At 40.4% G+C, this 19,481-nt stretch overlaps 1 protein-coding gene across 2 annotated transcripts in view; it reads right to left on the bottom strand.

Moving 5' to 3' along the window:
• AGO4 (argonaute RISC component 4) overlaps positions 1–19,481 on the bottom strand; it is a 43,213-nt gene that overhangs the window by 8,586 nt on the left and 15,146 nt on the right. For both annotated transcript variants that reach the window (XM_032646638.1, XM_032646646.1), the window contains exons 3-15: positions 15,690–15,810; positions 13,540–13,721; positions 13,229–13,365; positions 13,001–13,135; positions 12,228–12,315; positions 9,861–10,008; positions 9,499–9,618; positions 9,222–9,350; positions 8,847–8,980; positions 7,559–7,743; positions 6,333–6,492; positions 2,533–2,848; positions 2,248–2,382 (exon numbers count right to left, since the gene is read on the bottom strand). In XM_032646638.1, coding sequence (XP_032502529.1) covers positions 2,248–2,382; positions 2,533–2,848; positions 6,333–6,492; positions 7,559–7,743; positions 8,847–8,980; positions 9,222–9,350; positions 9,499–9,618; positions 9,861–10,008; positions 12,228–12,315; positions 13,001–13,135; positions 13,229–13,365; positions 13,540–13,721; positions 15,690–15,810 — 1,990 coding nt within the window. The remainder of the gene's footprint in view (positions 1–2,247; positions 2,383–2,532; positions 2,849–6,332; positions 6,493–7,558; positions 7,744–8,846; positions 8,981–9,221; positions 9,351–9,498; positions 9,619–9,860; positions 10,009–12,227; positions 12,316–13,000; positions 13,136–13,228; positions 13,366–13,539; positions 13,722–15,689; positions 15,811–19,481) is intronic.

The following is a 19,481-nucleotide window of genomic DNA, read 5'->3' as shown; positions in this document are numbered from 1 at the left end:
CAGAAAGCATTAAAAGCAAAAGCATAGGTGGAGGGAAAGAAAGCACAGGTGGAGAGATTAGCCTCTGAGATTCAAGGAAGAAGATAAGAAAACACAGATTTAGCTAAATTTGAAAGTAAAGGGGAGGAAGCTGAGAAAATTCATGCCTTCTCTATTTTGTTTTCTGGAGGAAACAGAAGGTTATTCTATTGTTGGCAATGTAAATTGTTGGCAACGAATGCTTCATGGATGGGGTTGGGGACTTGAGAAGAGTATAAAGGTTTAGAACAGATGTTATGGGGAATACGATAAATGAAAAGAAATTGCAGCATCAAAGGCCTGGCTGAGATTTGCTGTCAAGAACTTGTATTATGGTTCATTATTAAATAAATGACTTTTTTCCTCAGCAACCTCAATCAGCCTAAGACTAGCAGCAAAAGAAATGGGCAAGTACACTAATTCAGAGTTGGAGACTGGCAAGAGGCATGTTTAGAGAATTGAAGATGCTGGTGTCAGGGGTGCAAAGTAGACCAAGGATTGGGACTGTCAATCTTCAAAGGTCAGGAGTGACACTGGATGGTCAAGAACAAAGCTATGAGATAGCTTGGGGGTTTAGAAAGAGAGTCCAGGTCCTAAAGTTACATGAATAGCAAGTCAACAGCGGGATGGAGTGTGACTGTGCAGTTAGGGAGGGGATGGCAGGATGTTTTGTGTCCAGAGCTTGGTTAAGAGCTCAGAGAATTTGAATTAGCAGAATTTAATAAGTATTACCAAGTCAGAGTTTGGCAATTTGGAAGACAGTATTTTGAATCTGAGCTGATTGGTGGACCTGTGGCCCAAGGGTAAAACCTTAGTTCTCTAATGATTCAGAAAACAAGAAGAAACAGCTCAGCCTTGGATTAGAGACAGAAACTCTAATGTGGGAGCATGTGGGACTTCCCTGGTGGTGCAGTGGTTAAGAATCTGCCTGCCAATGCAGGGGACACAGGTTTGAGCCCTAGTCCAGGAAGATCCCACTTGCTGCGGAGCAACTAAGCCTGTGCGCCACAACTACTGAAGTCCGCGCACCTAGACCTCCTGTTCCGCAGCAAGAGAAGCCACGGCAATGAGAAGCCCTCGCACTGCCACGAAGAGTAGCCCCCGCTCACCGCAACTAGAGAAAAGCCGCGTGCAGCAACAAAGACCCAACGCAGCCAAAAAGTAATTAATTAATTAATTAAAAAGAAAAATCTAATCCTTAAAAAAATAAAACAAACTAAGCGTGTACTAGAAAACAGTGGGAGTGACCCACAAGACGACAAGATCAGGAAACAGAAAGAACTGGTCTCTCTGGGAGTGGATCAGGGAGGGCCTGAAAAAGTTGAAGTAATGTCATAGAAAAGATCATAGAAGTAAAGTCATCCAACACCGTGTACCTAAAATTTACCTAGTTTACACATTAATATCAGATTATAAAAAGGTTACACAAAATGCCTTTTATCAAATGCTGGAAATTGTACCCCAAATTAACATTCATTTACTAAGTTAATCCTTAACAACAACCTTGTGAAATAGGTATTGTTCTTACCACACTTTACAGTTAGAACATTATGGCTTAGAGAAGTTAACCTGCCCATGGTTAGTAAACGTGACATCACAGGCATTCAAAGTGTGTACCCTAAGAATCCCCTGCACTGATGTAAAATCATTTGAAAGAGAAATTTTCTTTATACCCTAGAACCATGCCTTAGGCGCTGGTAGCAAAAAATAGCAAATGGCAATAAAGTCCAAGTAGTAAACCTTCCCTTTGGAGGTTTCCTGTATCACCATAGTGTACATAGCTTTTTTTAACTTCTCCCTCTAAAAACTCTAGAAACCAGTATTGCTGTCACATAAGAGAAATATTCAGTCTTGAAACCTGTATCATTCAAAATTGCTCATCTAAGCTCAATTGGAGTTAGCATGCTTATTAAATTATTATTAGGCACTTCTGCTTTAAAAAAAAAAAAAAACTATATGTATGCCTACTCAAAAACACATTCACAGGACTTCCCTGGTGGTCCAGTCAGTAAGACTCTGCGCTCCCAATGCAGGGGGGCTGGGTTCGATCCCTGGACGGGGAACTAGATCCTGCATGCATGTGCAACTAAGAGCTTGCATGCTGCAGTGAAGATCCTGCATGCCGCAACAAAGACCCGGCACAGCCAAAATAAATAAATAAATATTTTTTAAAAACCGAAAACATAGTCACTTGCATCAGATAATAAAGCTTATCCTATGTGTTCTTACCCTCTCTGTTTTATCTGCACAGAAGAGTCGTGTGTGATGTCTTTTCTGCACCACAATATAGGTTATTCCTGGCCGGTAATCTTCTTCCAAACTAATACATGCCTTTCGAATTGCTATTAGTTCTGGCCAAGCTACCTAGGAGTTAGAAATAAAATGATGTATAATTGAGAACTTGCCAATCTCTCAGGCATCGCTCAGATCTGATGTACTTGGAGTGGCAGATGGGAGGAAACTCCATCAGATACCTAGAAGCCCCAGAAGGCAACTATGGGATTAAGAGAGTACCTGTTTCATCTGTCCCTCGGATACCCCTCCACGGTAATAGATGATTCGAGTGGGTTTGAAGCGTGTGGATTTGTAGAACTGGATCAGCAGCTCTCGAACCATGTTAGTAAGGTCCTGGATTACCTCCTGACTATAGAGGAGCTCCTGGGAGATCTCCTGGCGGGACGTCTGCACCCGAACAGTGGCACAGTACCGGCTGGGGTGGCCGTCCATACTGCCAACGACAGCAGCAATGGAAGGCTTCTTCCCGTCCCCTGCTGGGGGGTGCGTGACATCCGCTCCCAGGAAGATGACAGGCTGCTGGAACACCGAGGGCCTGCTCAGATTTAAGGAGACATTGCCACTCAGACATATGGATGAAAATGTTTTCGTTTAGCAAGATCACCAGACATAATCACAGGCATAATCTTATGAGAATAAAGACGTGCCCGTTGGGAGAGAACTCTAATGCCCACTGAGTATCTGTGCCACCCAGTACAATGAATCTGAACTGACTAAAGAAGACAACATGGTTCTTCTGCAATAGTGGGAAGGGTAGAGTCCAGAAGAGGACCCAACCCAAATTTAACAAAATCTCTATGTGTAAAGGGAAAACTTTCCCAGAACAGGCTTTCTTGGGATCCCGGGATTTCTACAATGGATACCGAATACATGGAACTGGGACAAACCCCCCAGTATATGAGACTTAGGGAAGAGAATAAAGTCTATCTCCTTCCCTATTTTATTTTCTCCATGTATTTATCACTTTTACCACATATTTTACTTATTTATTTTATTTATTGTATACACACACACACATACACACACGAATGTAAGCTCCATGAAGGCAGGAATTTTGTTTTGCTTTGTCTTGTTCACTGCTGTATCCCTAGTGCCTAAAACACTGCCTTGCTCACAGTTGGCACTCAACTAATATTTGCTAAAATAATGAATTCATTTATTTGGTACTAATTTATCTATGGAATTAAGGAGAAAAATATCATGCATATATTACTTCTCTGGTATATTCTTTTTTTTTTTCAGCGGCACGCGGGCCTCTCACTGTTGTGGCCTCTCCCGCTGCGGAGCACAGGCTCCGGACGCGCAGGCTCAGCAGTCATGGCTCCCGGGCCCAGCCGCTCCGCGGCATGTGGGATCTTCCCGGACCGGGACACGAACCCGTGTCCCCTGCATCGGCAGGCGGACTCTCAACCACTGCGCCACCAAGGAAGCCCGACTTTTAAAGTATATCTAGGAGGCATCCCAAATCTGACAATCTCATGTAATAGGTACTAAAGATGAGGTTCCACGTGGGCAGAGCCTGGGTTGTATTTCTCTCTATATATCATCATACAACATGGGTTTGGCATAGTAGGGTATAAGAGCAAATGTATATACATAAGATACATACACAGAACATAATAACAGCTTACATATATTATGTACCAACCACTGTGCTAAGGACTTTACACGTATGAATTCATTTAGTCCTCACAACAATTCTATGAGGGTAGTACAATTATTATCTCAGATTTCCAGGTTTACAAAATGAGATATAAGAGGATAAGGAACTTGCTCAAGATTACACAGTTAGGAAGTGATAAAGCTGGAATCCAAACCCAGGAAGCCTGACAAAAAGGTCTGTACTCGGGCTTCCCTGGTGGTGCATTGGTTGAGAGTCCGCCTGCCGATGCAGGGGACACGGGTTCGTGCCCCGGTTCGGGAGGATCCCGCATGCCGCGGAGCGGCTGGACCCGCGAGCCATGGCCGCTGAGCCTGTGCGTCCGGAGCCTGTGCTCCGCAACGGGAGAGGCCACAACGGTGAGAGGCCCCTGTACCGCAAAAAAAAAAAAAAAAAAAAGGTCTGTACTCTATGCCACTATGCTACATTGTTTGGGGTAAAATTAAATCATGCTTTAGGTTAACTTCCCCCATGGTCTGTATACCTCATCTACCAATGTTGCAGGAAGGATTTATTTACCTAGAAGTTTCATTCAAGGACAAAAATGAGAACTGTGATACAACTGTGTAAGAGTAAGGCACTCAAATTCACCTTCTTCTCAAGTATGAAAATGACTAATATCACAGACAAAATTTAACTTCCCAAATCACTTCCACATACAGGATTTCACATAAAAACATCGTAGAGTAGACAAGTCAGATATTACCTCAACAGACAAGGGAACTACAAATTAACAAGGAGCCGCCCAATCTAAGAAATGGGCAAAGGACTGAACAGGCCCATCACAAAAGAGGATGTCCACTTAGCCCATAAACATATGAAAATGTGCTTAACATGATTAGTCATCAGAGGATTGCAAATTAAAACCATCATGAGATACTATTACCCCCGGCCAAAATGGCTAAAATTAAAAGGACTGATACCACCAAGTGTTGGCAAGAATATGAGCAACTAGAGCTCTCAGTGGAAATATAAATTGGTACAACCACTTTGGAAAACTACAGGAGTCCCCCCTTACTGCAGAGGATGTGTTCCAAGATGCCCAATGGATGTACCAAATCCTATATCGACTGGTTTTCTTTCCTATACTAATGGATGGGTAGCATAAACAGCCTAAATACACTGGACAAAGGGATAATTCATGTCCAGGGCTGGATGGAGAGGAAGAGTTCGAGATTTCATCGGGCTACGCAGAATGGCATGCAATTTAAAACTTAAGAATTGGGACTTCCCTGGTGGTGCAGTGGTTAAGAATCCACCTGCCAATGCAGGGGACACGGGTTTGAACCCTGGTCCGGGAAGATCCCACATGCCGCGGAGCAACCAAGCCCACGTGCCACAACTACTGAGCCTGCGCTCTAGAGCCCACGAGCCACAACTACGGAGCCCACGTGCCACAACTACTGAAGCCCGTGCACCTAGACCTCGTGTTCCACAAGAGAAGCCACCGCGATGAGAAGCCCGCACACCACAATGAAGAGTAGCCCCTGCTCGCCGCAACTAGAGAAAGCCCATGCTCAGCAATGAAGACCCAACTCAGCCAAAAATAAATAAATAAATAAATTACAACTGAACAATTGTTTATTTATGGAATTTTTCCACTTAATATTTTCGGACAGAGGTTGACTGCAGGTAACTGAAACCAGGGAAAGTGAAACTGCAGATAAGGGGGGACTACTGTATTTGATAGTATCTATCAATGCTAAATACATATATTTTCTGTAAGTCAGCAATTCCACTCTTGCAAGAGAAAGAGTACTTAATTCCACCAAAAATGTAGAAGACTTCTATAATAAATGTATAAGAATATCTAAAATTTTGTAGTATATTCATAAAATGAAATAATACACAACAAAAAATAAACTTCTACTTAAAATAGCAACATGAATGAATCTCATAGACATGATATTCAGCAAAAGAAGACAGACACAAAATAGTATATACTGTATGGTTCCATTTATATGAAGTTCAAAAACAGGCAAAACTAGGGAACTCCCTGGCGGGCCAGTGGTTAGGACTCTGACCTTTCACTGCCAAGGGCGCAGGTTCAATCCCTGGTTGGGGGAACTAAGATCCCACAAGCCGCAGGGTGTGGCCAGAAGAAAAACAGGCAAAACTAATCTATGATGCTGGAAGTCAGAACAGTCAGAACCTTTGGGGGTTATCTATTGGGAAGGGCCACGAGGAAGCCTGATGAGGTGCTGGATGTGTTCTATATTTAACCTGGGTGGTGGTTACATGAGTGCATACATATATAAGAAAAGGTAACCAAGATGTATATTTGAGATTGGTGTGCTTTATTGTAAATTATGTAGGTTAGAGCTTAAGAAACAAACGGAAAAAGAGTTCAGGATCTTACCTTTGATGAGGTACAAGCACATTGTTAATTCCTCCGAGCTTTGCATTTATCTTCAGGCAAAGGTTGGAAAGGGTTTGAGGTGAGGTCTTCACTACATTTTTTACCTGGACACACTGTGTAGCCATACCCAGGAGGGTATCTCCAACACGTTTCACCTCCGCTACAAAAATAAGTTTATTAATTAATTTTAAAATGTTGATATATTCTCCTGATTACTAAAAGTAGAGGGGAACACCCCCCCACACACATTAACATTTACAGAGTGCCAACTATATACTGTACGTTGTGCTAGATGCTTTTCCTGTGTGGTCCTTTCATCTGCTAAACCCCCAGGGCAATTTTTTTGAGTTTGGAAGGCTCTCTCCCTACCCTTTTCTTCCCTCCTGCAGGCTTTGAAGCCAGTCCACTTCCTTTATTCTACCATGCAGTCTGCCACCACTCACCACTCACTCAAGTCCCTTGAGGTTCCTTTTCCAACAGGACTGGTCTGGCAAAGAAATCAATCTCCCCAGCTCCTCCCTCTCAGTACACACACCAGCCCTTTGAATTCTAAGGGATTTTTTTTCCTTCCTTCCCCTCCTCCGCCAAACACTACAGATAAAGAGAAGCTAACAAAAGAAACAAATATAGAGAGGGTTGAAGGCATTTTACAAAGTTCAAATGGTTGGTCTACATAGTTTCCAAATCCTTCACTTAGATGATGGCCAAAAGAACTTTGTATCATTCTTCTTATAAGAGATACAAACTATGCATCTCCTATTCTGGAAGTGGTAGGCTCCCCCCACTCTGATATTCCTAAATGCTTTTCACCAGACATTCCAGTTCTCCCCGTTTTGGGGACTATGGTAAAATGGCACTACCCTCATTACCACTGCATTTCCTGCCCACCATCCCACTTCCCCCACATAGGTTGAGTGGGCCATATAGCTGGTTGTGACCAAGAAATTGCAGAAGCTAAGAACCCTCCAGGCTCTTTTCTCTCTGCCATGGAGCCAGCAACATTCCAAATAGTGACTGGGTTCCAGAGTGAAAATGATATGATGACATGGGGCAGAGGCTGCAGTCCACCCTCAATGGACACATAGCAAAAGCAAAAAATAAAACTTTGTTGCTTTGAGCCACTGAGAGTTCGGGATTGTCTGTGACTGCAGCATAACCTAGTTTATCCTGACTGCTACAACTACTACTTGAAATCATCCCTCATTGAACATTAAAGGGGTCCATACCATATACTGGCGTCTTCCCAGGCAAGATAACCACTATCAGCTGTAGGCCCACATATGTCATTTTCAGGTGTTTAAACATGGGCTCCACGCTGTCTGCACCTTGTGCATACTTGCAAAAACATGGCTGACCCTGGATGGGCATTCCTGCATCCTTAGAGATTTTACGGAGCTGGTCAGTGAAACTCCTGTTAAAATAGAACCGGTGGCACAGTGCTTTCATTTCAGGGCACATTCTTAGCATGTATTTCCCTCTAAGATATTTCTTTCAGTTTGGTAAATTCTTAGCCAAATTTAGAAACAAATAAACAAACAAACAAAAAAACTCCCTCTTTAACTGGTTGCCAAAAATAGCCTGGAAGTTGTAATCATTGTAATTATAAGGCAGAAGACTCTGTATTATTAAACTATCAGATTATCATTTTGAATTTTTAAATAATTGTGCCTCAGCTGGGCCTCAGGGCCTAGAATAGCATTCCTGTTCAAAGATCTTTTTAAACCTTCAAGTCAGTAATTCCAGACCGAAGAAAAAAGCAAGGTCAAAATTTCAGGTAACGTGTATTTTGGTAAGCCAGGTACAAGAATAGTTGGGTAAGCTTGTGTTCAACTGAGAACACAGAAACACACTGTCACAAAATCACCATATTTAGGATGACATTCAAACTTGTAATAGATTTGATTCAAGAACAATGTCAAAAGAAATCATCACTTTAAGAAAAAGCAAAACTCATGGTCAAGTTTTAAATTTTGGATTTGTAGAAAGTTTTCAGAATGATTTGTTTTCTGCATTTGCCAATGTTTTGTAGGATTCCTTTCTTTCACCCCAGTTCCCTTTTCCTATAGTGATTTTTCCACCCTTTTCACTAACTTCCTGTATATAGATAACTGCATCTGTAAGATGTGAACCAATGATCTTAGTCAGTGACCCTGCAGTAAAACAAGCTCTCTAGTACACTGTAATGATTAAAAATGAACTAGTTTTTATCTTAGCTGAAAAGATACAATTAACCCCAAAGGAAGCTTCTCTAAGAACTCAAGAATTTGCCAATCGGCACTGCTTCAGCCTTGTTAGTCACAAATTTCTGCTCTAAATGTAGGAAGCTGAGTCAGATTCTTAACATAATTCCCAAGTCTGCGATTTACTATAAGAACAAGGTCTTTTTCCTATAGCCAGATGGTGTCACTATAGGAGTCTGGGATTCAGTGCCAGTGTACACAGCACATTCACATAAAGATGATATTTTCATATCTGGAAGGGATATTACTAAGCTGAAAATATGAAGATACTCACTTTAGTAAATCTTCCCTACATTGTTTCTGAGGCGCAAAACAAGCAACTGCCCAAACTTTAATTTCAATGCCAGCATAAAACTGCTTTCCTCGCATGTCCCAGACACCCTGGTTGGGTGTGGCTACCGTTTTATTCTTTAAAAAAAAAAAACACAAAAAAAGAAACAAAAGAAAAGAGAAAAGACATTACAATCTAAGGCCATTTTAAAGTTGATGAGGGGATAAACAAAACTCTATTTGATATTAGCCAAAAGACAAAAAGCAGTAATGAGCAAAGCTATGAGTAAATTCAGTGTGGTGTAGTGGAAAAACCCTGGATTCATCCCTTTTTGATTGGTTGTTGGAAGAAGCTTGCTGAATAAAATAAAAAGCTTACCCGGCCTCCGTATTGCAGCATTGGTGCTGGAAGTACCCTGCCTGTGAGCTCAGTCATTTCATTGTGGACAACAATACCAAATTCTTTAAGATATGGATCAGGTCCGCCCACCATGCTGTTACTCTTCACCTAAAGAACAGGAAAGCCTGCATATATAAAAACCAAAGAGTAACTATGCCCCATCAGGCATTTTCTATTGTTTTTTTTGTTTGTTTTTTGTGTTTTGTTTTTTTCCCATCTGAAAGCTAGCTTATCTTAAAGACCATGCCTTACTGACCAGTCTACTGATTTCTTCTTGTCTGTCAGGAGCAGATCTTGCTGTGGCTTTGATCATCGTGGAAGTCTGATTGTCTGTGAGCTTCTTTATACATCGTTGTCCTGCCACTATATTACAAACCTACCAAGAGGCAAAGAGGAATTAGTGTGTGTAATGGGCTTCTACATCTTAAGCCTTTGCTGAACTGTACCTTACATCTTCCATTTCCAAAAAAATGAAAATTCTGTTATATGGTGAAGTTATCTGTCCAAAGTATTTTAGAGATTAATATTAAATTCTATCACTAGTTTAGAACATTTCTTTTTTAAAAAACACATTCAAGAGATTGGCAGATTGGCAAAAGAAAATTTAGTTTAGCTTACCTCAAGCGGCAAGTATGTATGCTTTTGTTCTTGTCCCACCTGGAGACAGGGAAGATGGGGGTATTTCAGTTGCAGACTATACTTTTGCTTAAAATATTGAGCTACTGTACATTCCATTGCTTGCCCATTTTCTAGCTGTAAGGGAAAACTATAAAAGAGAATGTCTCTTTAGAAATTTCTTCAAGTTCTTTGTGTTTTTTTTCAAATAAGCAAACAAACAAAAGCCTACTAACATTTTCTACCTTGACCAGTCACTTAAAAAAAAAAGGTCAATCTTTATTTGGCCATTTTCACTTAAGCCATTTTAGGGTTTAATCAGGATAGCGATTTTGTTGGAATTTTACATGTTTGTTTGTTGAAGCTAAGATGAGAAAAATTTTAGTTAAAATGGAAAAAGAATTTAAATCAAGAAGAAGCCGCAGAACCAGAAAATACACAGACTTACTAGAGAGGTCAGTTAACACCTACAGATACAAATACAATCTCTTGCTGGCTTCTTAGAGATGAGTAAATTCAAATAAGGTCCTGGGTCATCCACAGATGATAACTTAAGATAACTTTTGATAAAATGAATGTAGCACAGTTACTGGGGCCACATCTTCAGATCCCCAAACCAGGACAAACATATGTGGATTTGGAGGCCACAAGACCAGGTACATGAACTTGAGACTGTGTCAAGATATTTGGTATAAACTGGGGAGCATGATTTAAGAGACTCTCCTGATTTCGCTCTTCCAGTGGACAAATTATCTCAAACACTTGGCACAATAATTACTTTAATCTTGCTTTCTTAGCTGTTAATGGCCCACAAAGTAATAATGCAGTGAGGATCACGTATGTGATATTTAAATCTATGTGCTTTTAATTTTCATGCAAAGATTATATAGTTCTATAAGTATAGTTATTCTTACAGGGTACTGTGAAGTAATTAAATAATGAGAAAGATAGTTCTTTTTGAAACAAATGCTATAATTCTCAACAGTGACTTCATTTTTTTCCTTAGAGAATGAAGTCAATGGTATAACATGAAGAGTATATGGAACACCACTTTACAAGTCAAGAAATTCATGTGATGTGTACATGAGTTCATACTGAAGAATTTATTCAAATCAGACTGAATTTATATACTACATTTATCCAGAGGCCACCCCAAAATTTCAGTTATCTAGAACAAAGCGCTCCAGGTGATTTTGATGTACACTTGTTTGAAAAAGTCTTCTGAGTGAGGAAAATAATGTAAAGTTAATGTAGTTAAGTTTATGCTCTTTACTTAGAAAAGCCAATATTCATATTTATGTCAGACATGAGTTTAATGATCTTGATTACAAGAATAAAACTTACATATATGGTAATTTAAAAAGCACTTTAATATATATTTTCTCATTAGGTATAGCTCACAGTGGACTAGAAGCTGGGTGATTAGAAAACTGAGATTGCGTAAGCATAAATGAATGTGCTGCTGGAGGCATAGCATACACACTGACAGCTGGAAGAAGTGACAGCTAGCTACAAAAGGGGGGAGAAAAATCCACATAAAGCACAAAGCAATATGTATCTTCGCGTGACAGCTTTTATGACTTACAAGCCTTAATAGATCCTTCAGGCCATGCATTGAGAATTACAACACTATAATAAATGATGTTCATAATGATGACTCAGCATCATTATATAAAAGTTGATCTATGAAAAAAAAAAAAAGTTGATCTATGTTTAGCATACTCTGTTTAATAGGTGAAATGACTTCCCTGGTGGCACAGTGGATAAGACTCTGTGCTCCCAATGCAGGGGGCCCAGCTTCGATCCTTGGTTAGGGAACTAGATCCCACATGCATGCCACAACTAAGAGTTCACAGGTCACAACTAAGGAGCCCGTGTGCCGCAACTAAAGAAGCCGGCGAGCTGCAACTGAGACCTGGTGCAACCAAATAGAGAAATAAATATTTTTTTAAAAAGAGAAAGAAAAACTGGCTGGATCATAATTACATTTACAAAAAAAAGAAAAAGAGGTGAAATGAATTAAAGGCATGAAATATGTTTTATAAATATTTCTATCAAAAATATTTAAAACATTTTCTATTTTTTTTATTTTTTATTTTTTTGACCGCGCTGTGTGTGGCATGTGGCATGCAGGATCTTAGTTCCTTGACCAGAGATTGAACCTGAGATCCCTGCAGTGGAAGCGTGGAGTCTTAACCAATGGACCACCAGGGAAGTCCCTTAAAACATTTTTAAAGCTTCGGTGCTTTAAAGTGAAGATCTAGGTGATTTTTAAAATTACAATATGGGATACCAATTTCTCAAATTATTATAGTAGCTTCCTTTGTTACAAAAAATATAATGGTACAATTTTAGATGTGGTTAACATACGTCTGATGACTGGCTGGCCGTCTAGTCACATTACACACTCGATATTTTCGTTTCATCTGTCCACAGTGGGTCACCTCAACTTTAAGACCTGAAGTCAAAACAGTCAAAAGAGCAGTATTAATTAAAATCACAGTGACAAGAAAATACTCGAAGGTTGTCTTCAGAAAGGCATAGCATTGTACAGGACAAAAGTTGCAAGGATATGGGAACAATTTCATCATGCATAGGCAAAAAAGCCTCAGCCAAGCACAAAAAATTAGAACCCAGACAACTTAAGACTTGCAACCTACTTTGATGTATTACTTCATTCAATAAGTATCTATCAAGCAACAACTATGTTTTGGTGCTTATTCTTGGGTCTGGAGATAGCCCTAATGAAGCTTATGGTATAATGAGAGAAGATAGCTAACAACAGGCAAAGAAGCAAAGAAATTCTGAGAATAAATGAACTTGTGTTATTTTATTAAAATGGAAGTTTTCAAGTAAGTAACAGTTACTAAGTTCCTGACATGTGCCAGGTACTGTGCTACTGTATAAAGAAGCTTTATACACTTAGTTGCATTTAATTCTCACAACAATCTTACAAGATACACATTATCTTTATCTTAGAGATGAATAAACTAAGGCTCACAGTGGTTAAATAACTTGCCCAAAGTCCCAATGATAGAATTGGCAGGAATGGGACGGAAGCCCAGGTGTGTCTGACTGCAAGACCGTGCTCCTTGCACCATGCTGAGCTGCCTCTCCAAGACCACAGTAATGCAAATACCTACCTCTGATTTCTTTGGTAAACTTGACACGCTGGGAGTCTGTTAGGGGTTTGGTCTGTTCATTGATGTTCTGAATGTCTAAAACCTCACACATGAACTCAATGATAGGCTGAGCCCGGTAGAAAGCAGTTGCAGATACTAACAAACAGAGAAGGATACTTAGCTTCAGGGAAAGAGGAAAGACCAAAAACCCAGCCAAAAGAGTAAAGGATAAAGAGAGTTCCATCTTACCATCAATATTCAGCATCATATTCCACATGGCAGGTCTCACAGACTGATGAAAGCCAAACCAAACCTCCCTGCCCCCTCCCAGAGGGTGATAGTAACCTTCAGGAGGTGAGAAAAAGGAGCGACCCACTGGAGTGTACCTGAAGAAACAAGAGTTTGCATGTTTCACAGTAAAAACTTGAGTCTTTCATTTCACTCTCAATTTTGTAAACTGAAACCAAGTTTGAACTATGACTTGTGCAGAAACCTTTCAATGTCTCCAATGCAACATAGCAAAAAAAGTCTGACATTTGTGGCAAAGAATTCAAACTAACCTCATGGAGGGAAGGTGTCTTGTGATAACATCAAGTGCTTGAACTGAGTCATCTGGGACTTCATTCAAGTGCCCGGCCAAAGCTTCTAAAAGCAACTGAAGGCTCACAACTGATACCCACTGAACAGACACTTTAAAGGTCTGGTCTTTACCCTCACCTGGAAGGGTCACTTCCATATCAACCTAAGGAAAAATACATAAAATACATACACATACATATTTACAAAGGCTGAGACATCCCAGGAATATTCATATAGTATATGCATAAGGATGTTTAACACTTTCTATAATTGCAAAACACTGGAAACAACCTATGTTCCATCAGTAGGGGAATAATTTAATATTGAATATTATGTAATAGTTAAAAATAAGGTAGATGCTACAACATGGATGAACCTTGAAAACATTATGCTAAGTGAAATAAATAGCCAGACATAAAATGACAAATACTATATGATTCCACTTATATGAGGTACCTAGAATAGTTAAATTCATAAATACAGAAAGTAGAATAGTGGTTACCAGGGATAGGGGAGGAGAAAATGGGGAGTTATTGTTTAATGGGCACAGAGTTTGAGTTTGGGATGATGAAAAGTTCTAGAGATGGCTAGTGGTCACAGTTGCATAACAATGTGAATATATTTAATGCCACTGAATTGTACACTTAAAAATGGTTAAGGGCTTCCCTGGTGGCGCAGTGGTTGAGAGTCTGCCTGCCGATGCAGGGGACACGGGTTTGTGTCCCGGTCCGGGAAGATCCCACATGCCGCGGAGCGGCTGGGCCCGTGAGCCATGGCCGCTGAGCCTGCGTTCCCCAACGGGAGAGGCCCGCAAACCGCAAAAAAAAAAAAAAAAAAAATGGTTAAAATAGTAAATTTTATGTTATATATATTTTACCACAATAAAAAAATTGAATTAAAAAAATAAGGTAGGGCTTCCCTGGTGGTGCAGTGGTTGAGAGTCCGCCTGCCGATGCACGGGACACAGGTTCGTGCCCTGGTCTGGGAAGATCCCACATGCCGCGGAGCAGCTAGGCCCGTGAGCCATGGCCGCTGAGCCTGCGCGTCCGGAGCCTGTGCTCCGCAATGGGAGAGGCCACAACAGCGAGAGGCCCGCGTAACACACATACACAAAAAAAATAAGGTACACTTAAATGTACAGAAATGGAAAGATCTCCCAGACATATTGTTAAATGAAAAAATAAATCATAGAACAATATCAAACAAATAAGAATATATATAGGGATTTCCCTGGTGGTGCAGTGGTTAAGAATCCGCCTGCCAATGCAGGGGACACGGGTTCGAGCCCTGGTCCGGGAAGCCCCCACATGCCACGGAGCAACTAAGCCCATGCGCCACAACTACTGAGCCTGCACTCTAGAGCCCGCAAGCCACAACTACTGAGCCCGAGTGCCACAACTACTGAAACCCACATGCCTAGCGCCCATGCTCCGCAACAAGAGAAGCCACCACAATGAGAAGCCCACGCACCGAAACGAAGAGTAGTCCCAGCTCACTGCAACTAGAGAAAGCCCGCGCGCAACCAAAAATATAAATAAATAAATAACTTTATTTTAAAAAATAAGAATATATATAAATATGCATAAATAGCTAAGGCACAAAAAAATATATGAAAGGATATATACTGAACTATTATAGCAGTTTCCTCTGAAAGTGAAAATGGGATTGAGGGTACAGGCAAGTTGGGAGGCGGGAAACCATAGCATTTCTAGATTGTTTGAATAAGGTTATAATGAGTATATATTTATGTATTGCTTTTAAATTTTTAAAACAAATATCTTAAGTTATTGTGGTATTAAAAATATTTTCATAAGTGGGTGTTATATAATATTCTACAAGTTGGCAGGCAGATTCTACAAGTTATAAAAATTCCACTCTTCAGATTCAGGTGGCACTTTAACACTGAGAAATCTGGAATATACGTAAAGATGACAAAATCAACCTAAATTCTAATGCTCAGTTATTGGTTAACTAAGGGACAAGAGAATATGGACAGAATAACAAATCTATCATCAGCATGAGAAACAACTTTAAGCGTTGAATTGTTATTAGAAAGGGAAACACTGTTGTCCTATGTAATTACTACTGAATGACATAAGTCTAATCAATATTTCTTGCCGTTAACACTTACCCTCTCCCGTCCAATTGGCAGTGGATGTGCTGTGTACATGTTTCTTTTGCCATCATAGCCAGGCTGCCGATCACCAAATACCTGCATCTTGAAGTGCCGCACCATTGTATCTACTACGTCCCTTAACAGTAATGGAGATAGTGTAGGTTAGCTCTGAGAAGCAGTGGTGAACAGTAAGGAAACTATCACCATACCTTAATCATCTAAATTCAGTTCAAAACTCCTTGGAAAAAGTAAGAGTTAAACTTACAACTGACTCAAGTAATTAGAAAAATAGTTAACTAAAGAAAGGTAGGCAAGTGAACAAAAGCAATCATGAGATGACAACAGAAAGGAGGGAATAAAAGGAAAAAGAGAATAAACTTTAGAGCATCCTCTCAAATTCTTGCTTTCCAAAATCCTCTCCTATGATAAATAGAGCCTTATAAGAATAACCTGTCTTAGGTATCTAAGTTTGGCATGTTCATCACTGAACAATGATAAGTGTGTTATCAAATAAGCACCCTTATTCAAGTATACTGGTTTTGGAAAAGAGAGTGAGCAGAATTCAGAAATCTGGGGATCAATAAATCTAAGATGCATCAAAATCAAAGGACTAAGTCAACCCCTTTGATAATGCTAGAAATTTATTATTCTTCATACTGTCTTGTTATATTCCAAACTGCTTCCAAGCAGTACAGAAAAGGGAATGTCGTAAAATGTCCTCATTCTGTAAAGATTACCAATGTAGTTTCTTTCTGTTTAGAAAGAAAGCCTTTCTCTCAGTAGAGCATGAATAGCTTTATTTAAATGTTTCTGCATATATGCCGGATCACTCTGTATGCAGGCTCTGAAACAAATGCAGCTGTGGGGGAAGCAGAGTCTACAGCTTAAGATGGACAGATCTGGGTCTGTGCAATTTTGGAATGCTAGCGTCAATGAAAACTCAGGTGCTATGTCTTACCAACATTAGTGAGCCCCACGTAGGGGAACTGTACCTTAAAATACATCACAACAAAGTTCTTTATCAAATAAATATACCCATGTTTCTATCAAAAAAAAATACATCACAACTAGCTAAGGCATTAATATTACTACAAATGAAATCTGTGGGAAAGTCATATGTTTTCAAACCAAATCATGCAACTGAAAAAAACTGATGGAGAAATATAGTCTCATACATTCCCAATTTTAAAAAGCTGACTTAAGAACAGTATATTTGGGGCTTCCCTGATGGCGCAGTGGTTGAGAGTCTGCCTGCCAATGTAGGGGAACGGGTTCGAGCCCTGGTCTGGGAAGATCCCACATGCCGCGAAGCAACTGGACCTGTGAGCCACAACTACTGAGCCTGCGCATCTGGAGCCTGTGGTCCGCAACAAGAGAGGCCGCGACAGTGAGAGGCCCGCGCACCACGATGAAGAGTGGCCCACACTCGCCGCAACTAGAGAAAGCCCTCGCACAGAAACAAAGACCCAATACAGCCAAAAATAATAAATAAATTTTAAAAATTTAATAAATAAATACGGGCTGTTGTTAACTGACAAGAGGCTTGTGCTTATTTATAAAAAAAAAAAAATGACAAGAGGCTTGTGCTTATTTATAAAAAAAAAAAAAAAGAACAGTATATTTTCAGACTGGAAGGGTAATTTCTTATCTTACTTTCTTAAAATGTAACCATAAAGTTTTACAGTAAAAAACATATTTTCACCTCTATTCTCATTTAACCTTCAAAACAACCTTGTGAGACAAGCAGGGCAATAATTATTGAATTCAGAATGGGCAAGTAAACTGCCCCTGATCACACAATGATTAAGTGGCAGAGCTGTATGACGTTGGACAAGTTACTTAATCTCTTACATCTGTTTCTTCATTTGTAAAATTATGGTAATCATAACACCCACCACAAAAGTTGTCGTATTAAGTGAATAAACAGACACAGAATATTTAGAACAGTGCTTGTCATGCAATAAGCCTACTGCTTGCAGGACATTTGGTCCTGTCCAAAACATTCATAAGACATTTGGTCCATCCTAAAAGGTCCTTGATATTTGGTCATATTTGGTCCTGTCCAAAATGTCCATGGAGACATTTGGTCCACACCAAAAGGTCCTTGATATTCACTTCTGTCCAAAACAAAAATTTGGCATGGGCCAAATACGCTCATGGACGTTTTGAATAGGACCAAATTTCAGGGACCTTTTTTGTTTTTTCAGGGACCTTTTGACTTAGACCAAATGTCTTGTGGATGCTCTGGACAAGACTAAATGGCTGCTGACTAGCCTACTTAACTCTGGTATGCTCAAGGATAACACTCCAGGAATCTTCCTCTCTCCTGAATCATCAAATTTTTCCACTCTACTGAATTACTGCCTTCAGCAAATAAATATGCTATAATTTCTTCATCTTAAAAAAAATGTGAAATTTCCTGATCCCACTTCCTCCTCGTCTGAACATTCCATTTCTCTGCTCCCCATTGCATCAAAATCCCTTGACAGAGATGTCTCTAATTGCTCTTCTCCTTTCTCTCTTCAGTCTTCTCTAGTGAGGCTTTTCCTCCACCAAAGCTACTCTTATCAAGGTCCCCAGTGAGCTCCACATTGTGAAATTCAATGCTCCTCGAACATTAGACGATCAACTCTTTCAGCTTAAAACATCTTCTTCCCTTGCCTCCTCACTCTGCCCTGGTTATCTCTCAACCCAGTGGCCTCTCCATGCCAGTCTCCTTGCTGATTCTTCCTCATCTCCCCATTTGTAAGTATTGAGTTACCTCAGGACTCAGTTTTGAAATCTTATTTTCTTTAACCACACTCACTTCCTACATGATCTCACCCGGTCTCATGGCTTTACCACCAATATGCTGATGACTTTCAAATGTTTGTCTCCAGCCTGGACTTTTCTGCTGAGTCCAACCTCATGTATCCAACTTCCTGCTCAACATCTTCACTGGGATGTCCAATAGACATCTCAATCCTAACATGGCCAAAAAACAGATCTCCTGATCTGTCAACCCTGTTGGCCTCTCCCATAGTTTTTCCCATCCTGATAAATGGCAACTCCATCTTTCCATCCACTCAGGACAAAAACCCTGGAATCAATGATGATTCATTTCTTTCATACCTCCTGTTCAATCCATCAACAAATCTTGCTGACACTACCTTTAAAATTTGTAGACTCTGACCAGTTGTTTTTTTGGTTTTTTTGGGGTTTTTTTTGCGGTACGCGGGCCTCTCACTGTGTGGCCTCTCCCGTTGCAGAGCACAGGCTCCGGACGCACTGGCTCAGTGGCCATGGCTCACGGGCCCAGCCGTTCTGCGGCATGTGGGATCTTCCCGGACCGGGGAACGAACCCACGTCCCCTGCATCGGCAGGCGGACTCTCAACCACTGCGTCACCAGGGAAGCCCTCTGACCAGTTTTTATCACTATCAGTTTTACTACCCAAGTTCAAGCCACCATCATTTTTCACCTGAATCATTACACATGCCTCCTAATTGATTTCCTTGCTTTTCACCCTTACCTGCTAGGGTTCGTTTTCAACACAGCAGCCAAAACGATCCATTAAAAATCTAAGTTAGTCATATCAAATGTCTACTCAAAACCCATCTAATCAGAGTAAACACTAAAGTTCTATGACCACCTACAAGACTCTGCATGATAGGGCCCTTTGGAGTTTCTCTATCACTCTCCCCCTCACTCACTCCAGCAATACAGGCTTTATCTGCTGTTCCTTGAATATACCATGCAAGCTGCTGCCTCTGCCTGGGACTCTTGTCATGTAGATATCCCTCACCTCCTCTAGGTTTCTCCTCAAATG

The sequence above is a fragment of the Phocoena sinus genome, chromosome 1 (genome assembly GCF_008692025.1).
Source record: "Phocoena sinus isolate mPhoSin1 chromosome 1, mPhoSin1.pri, whole genome shotgun sequence".
In the NCBI taxonomy this organism is placed as follows: Eukaryota; Metazoa; Chordata; class Mammalia; order Artiodactyla; family Phocoenidae; genus Phocoena; species Phocoena sinus.
This window is presented reverse-complemented; position numbering and strand designations above follow the sequence as displayed.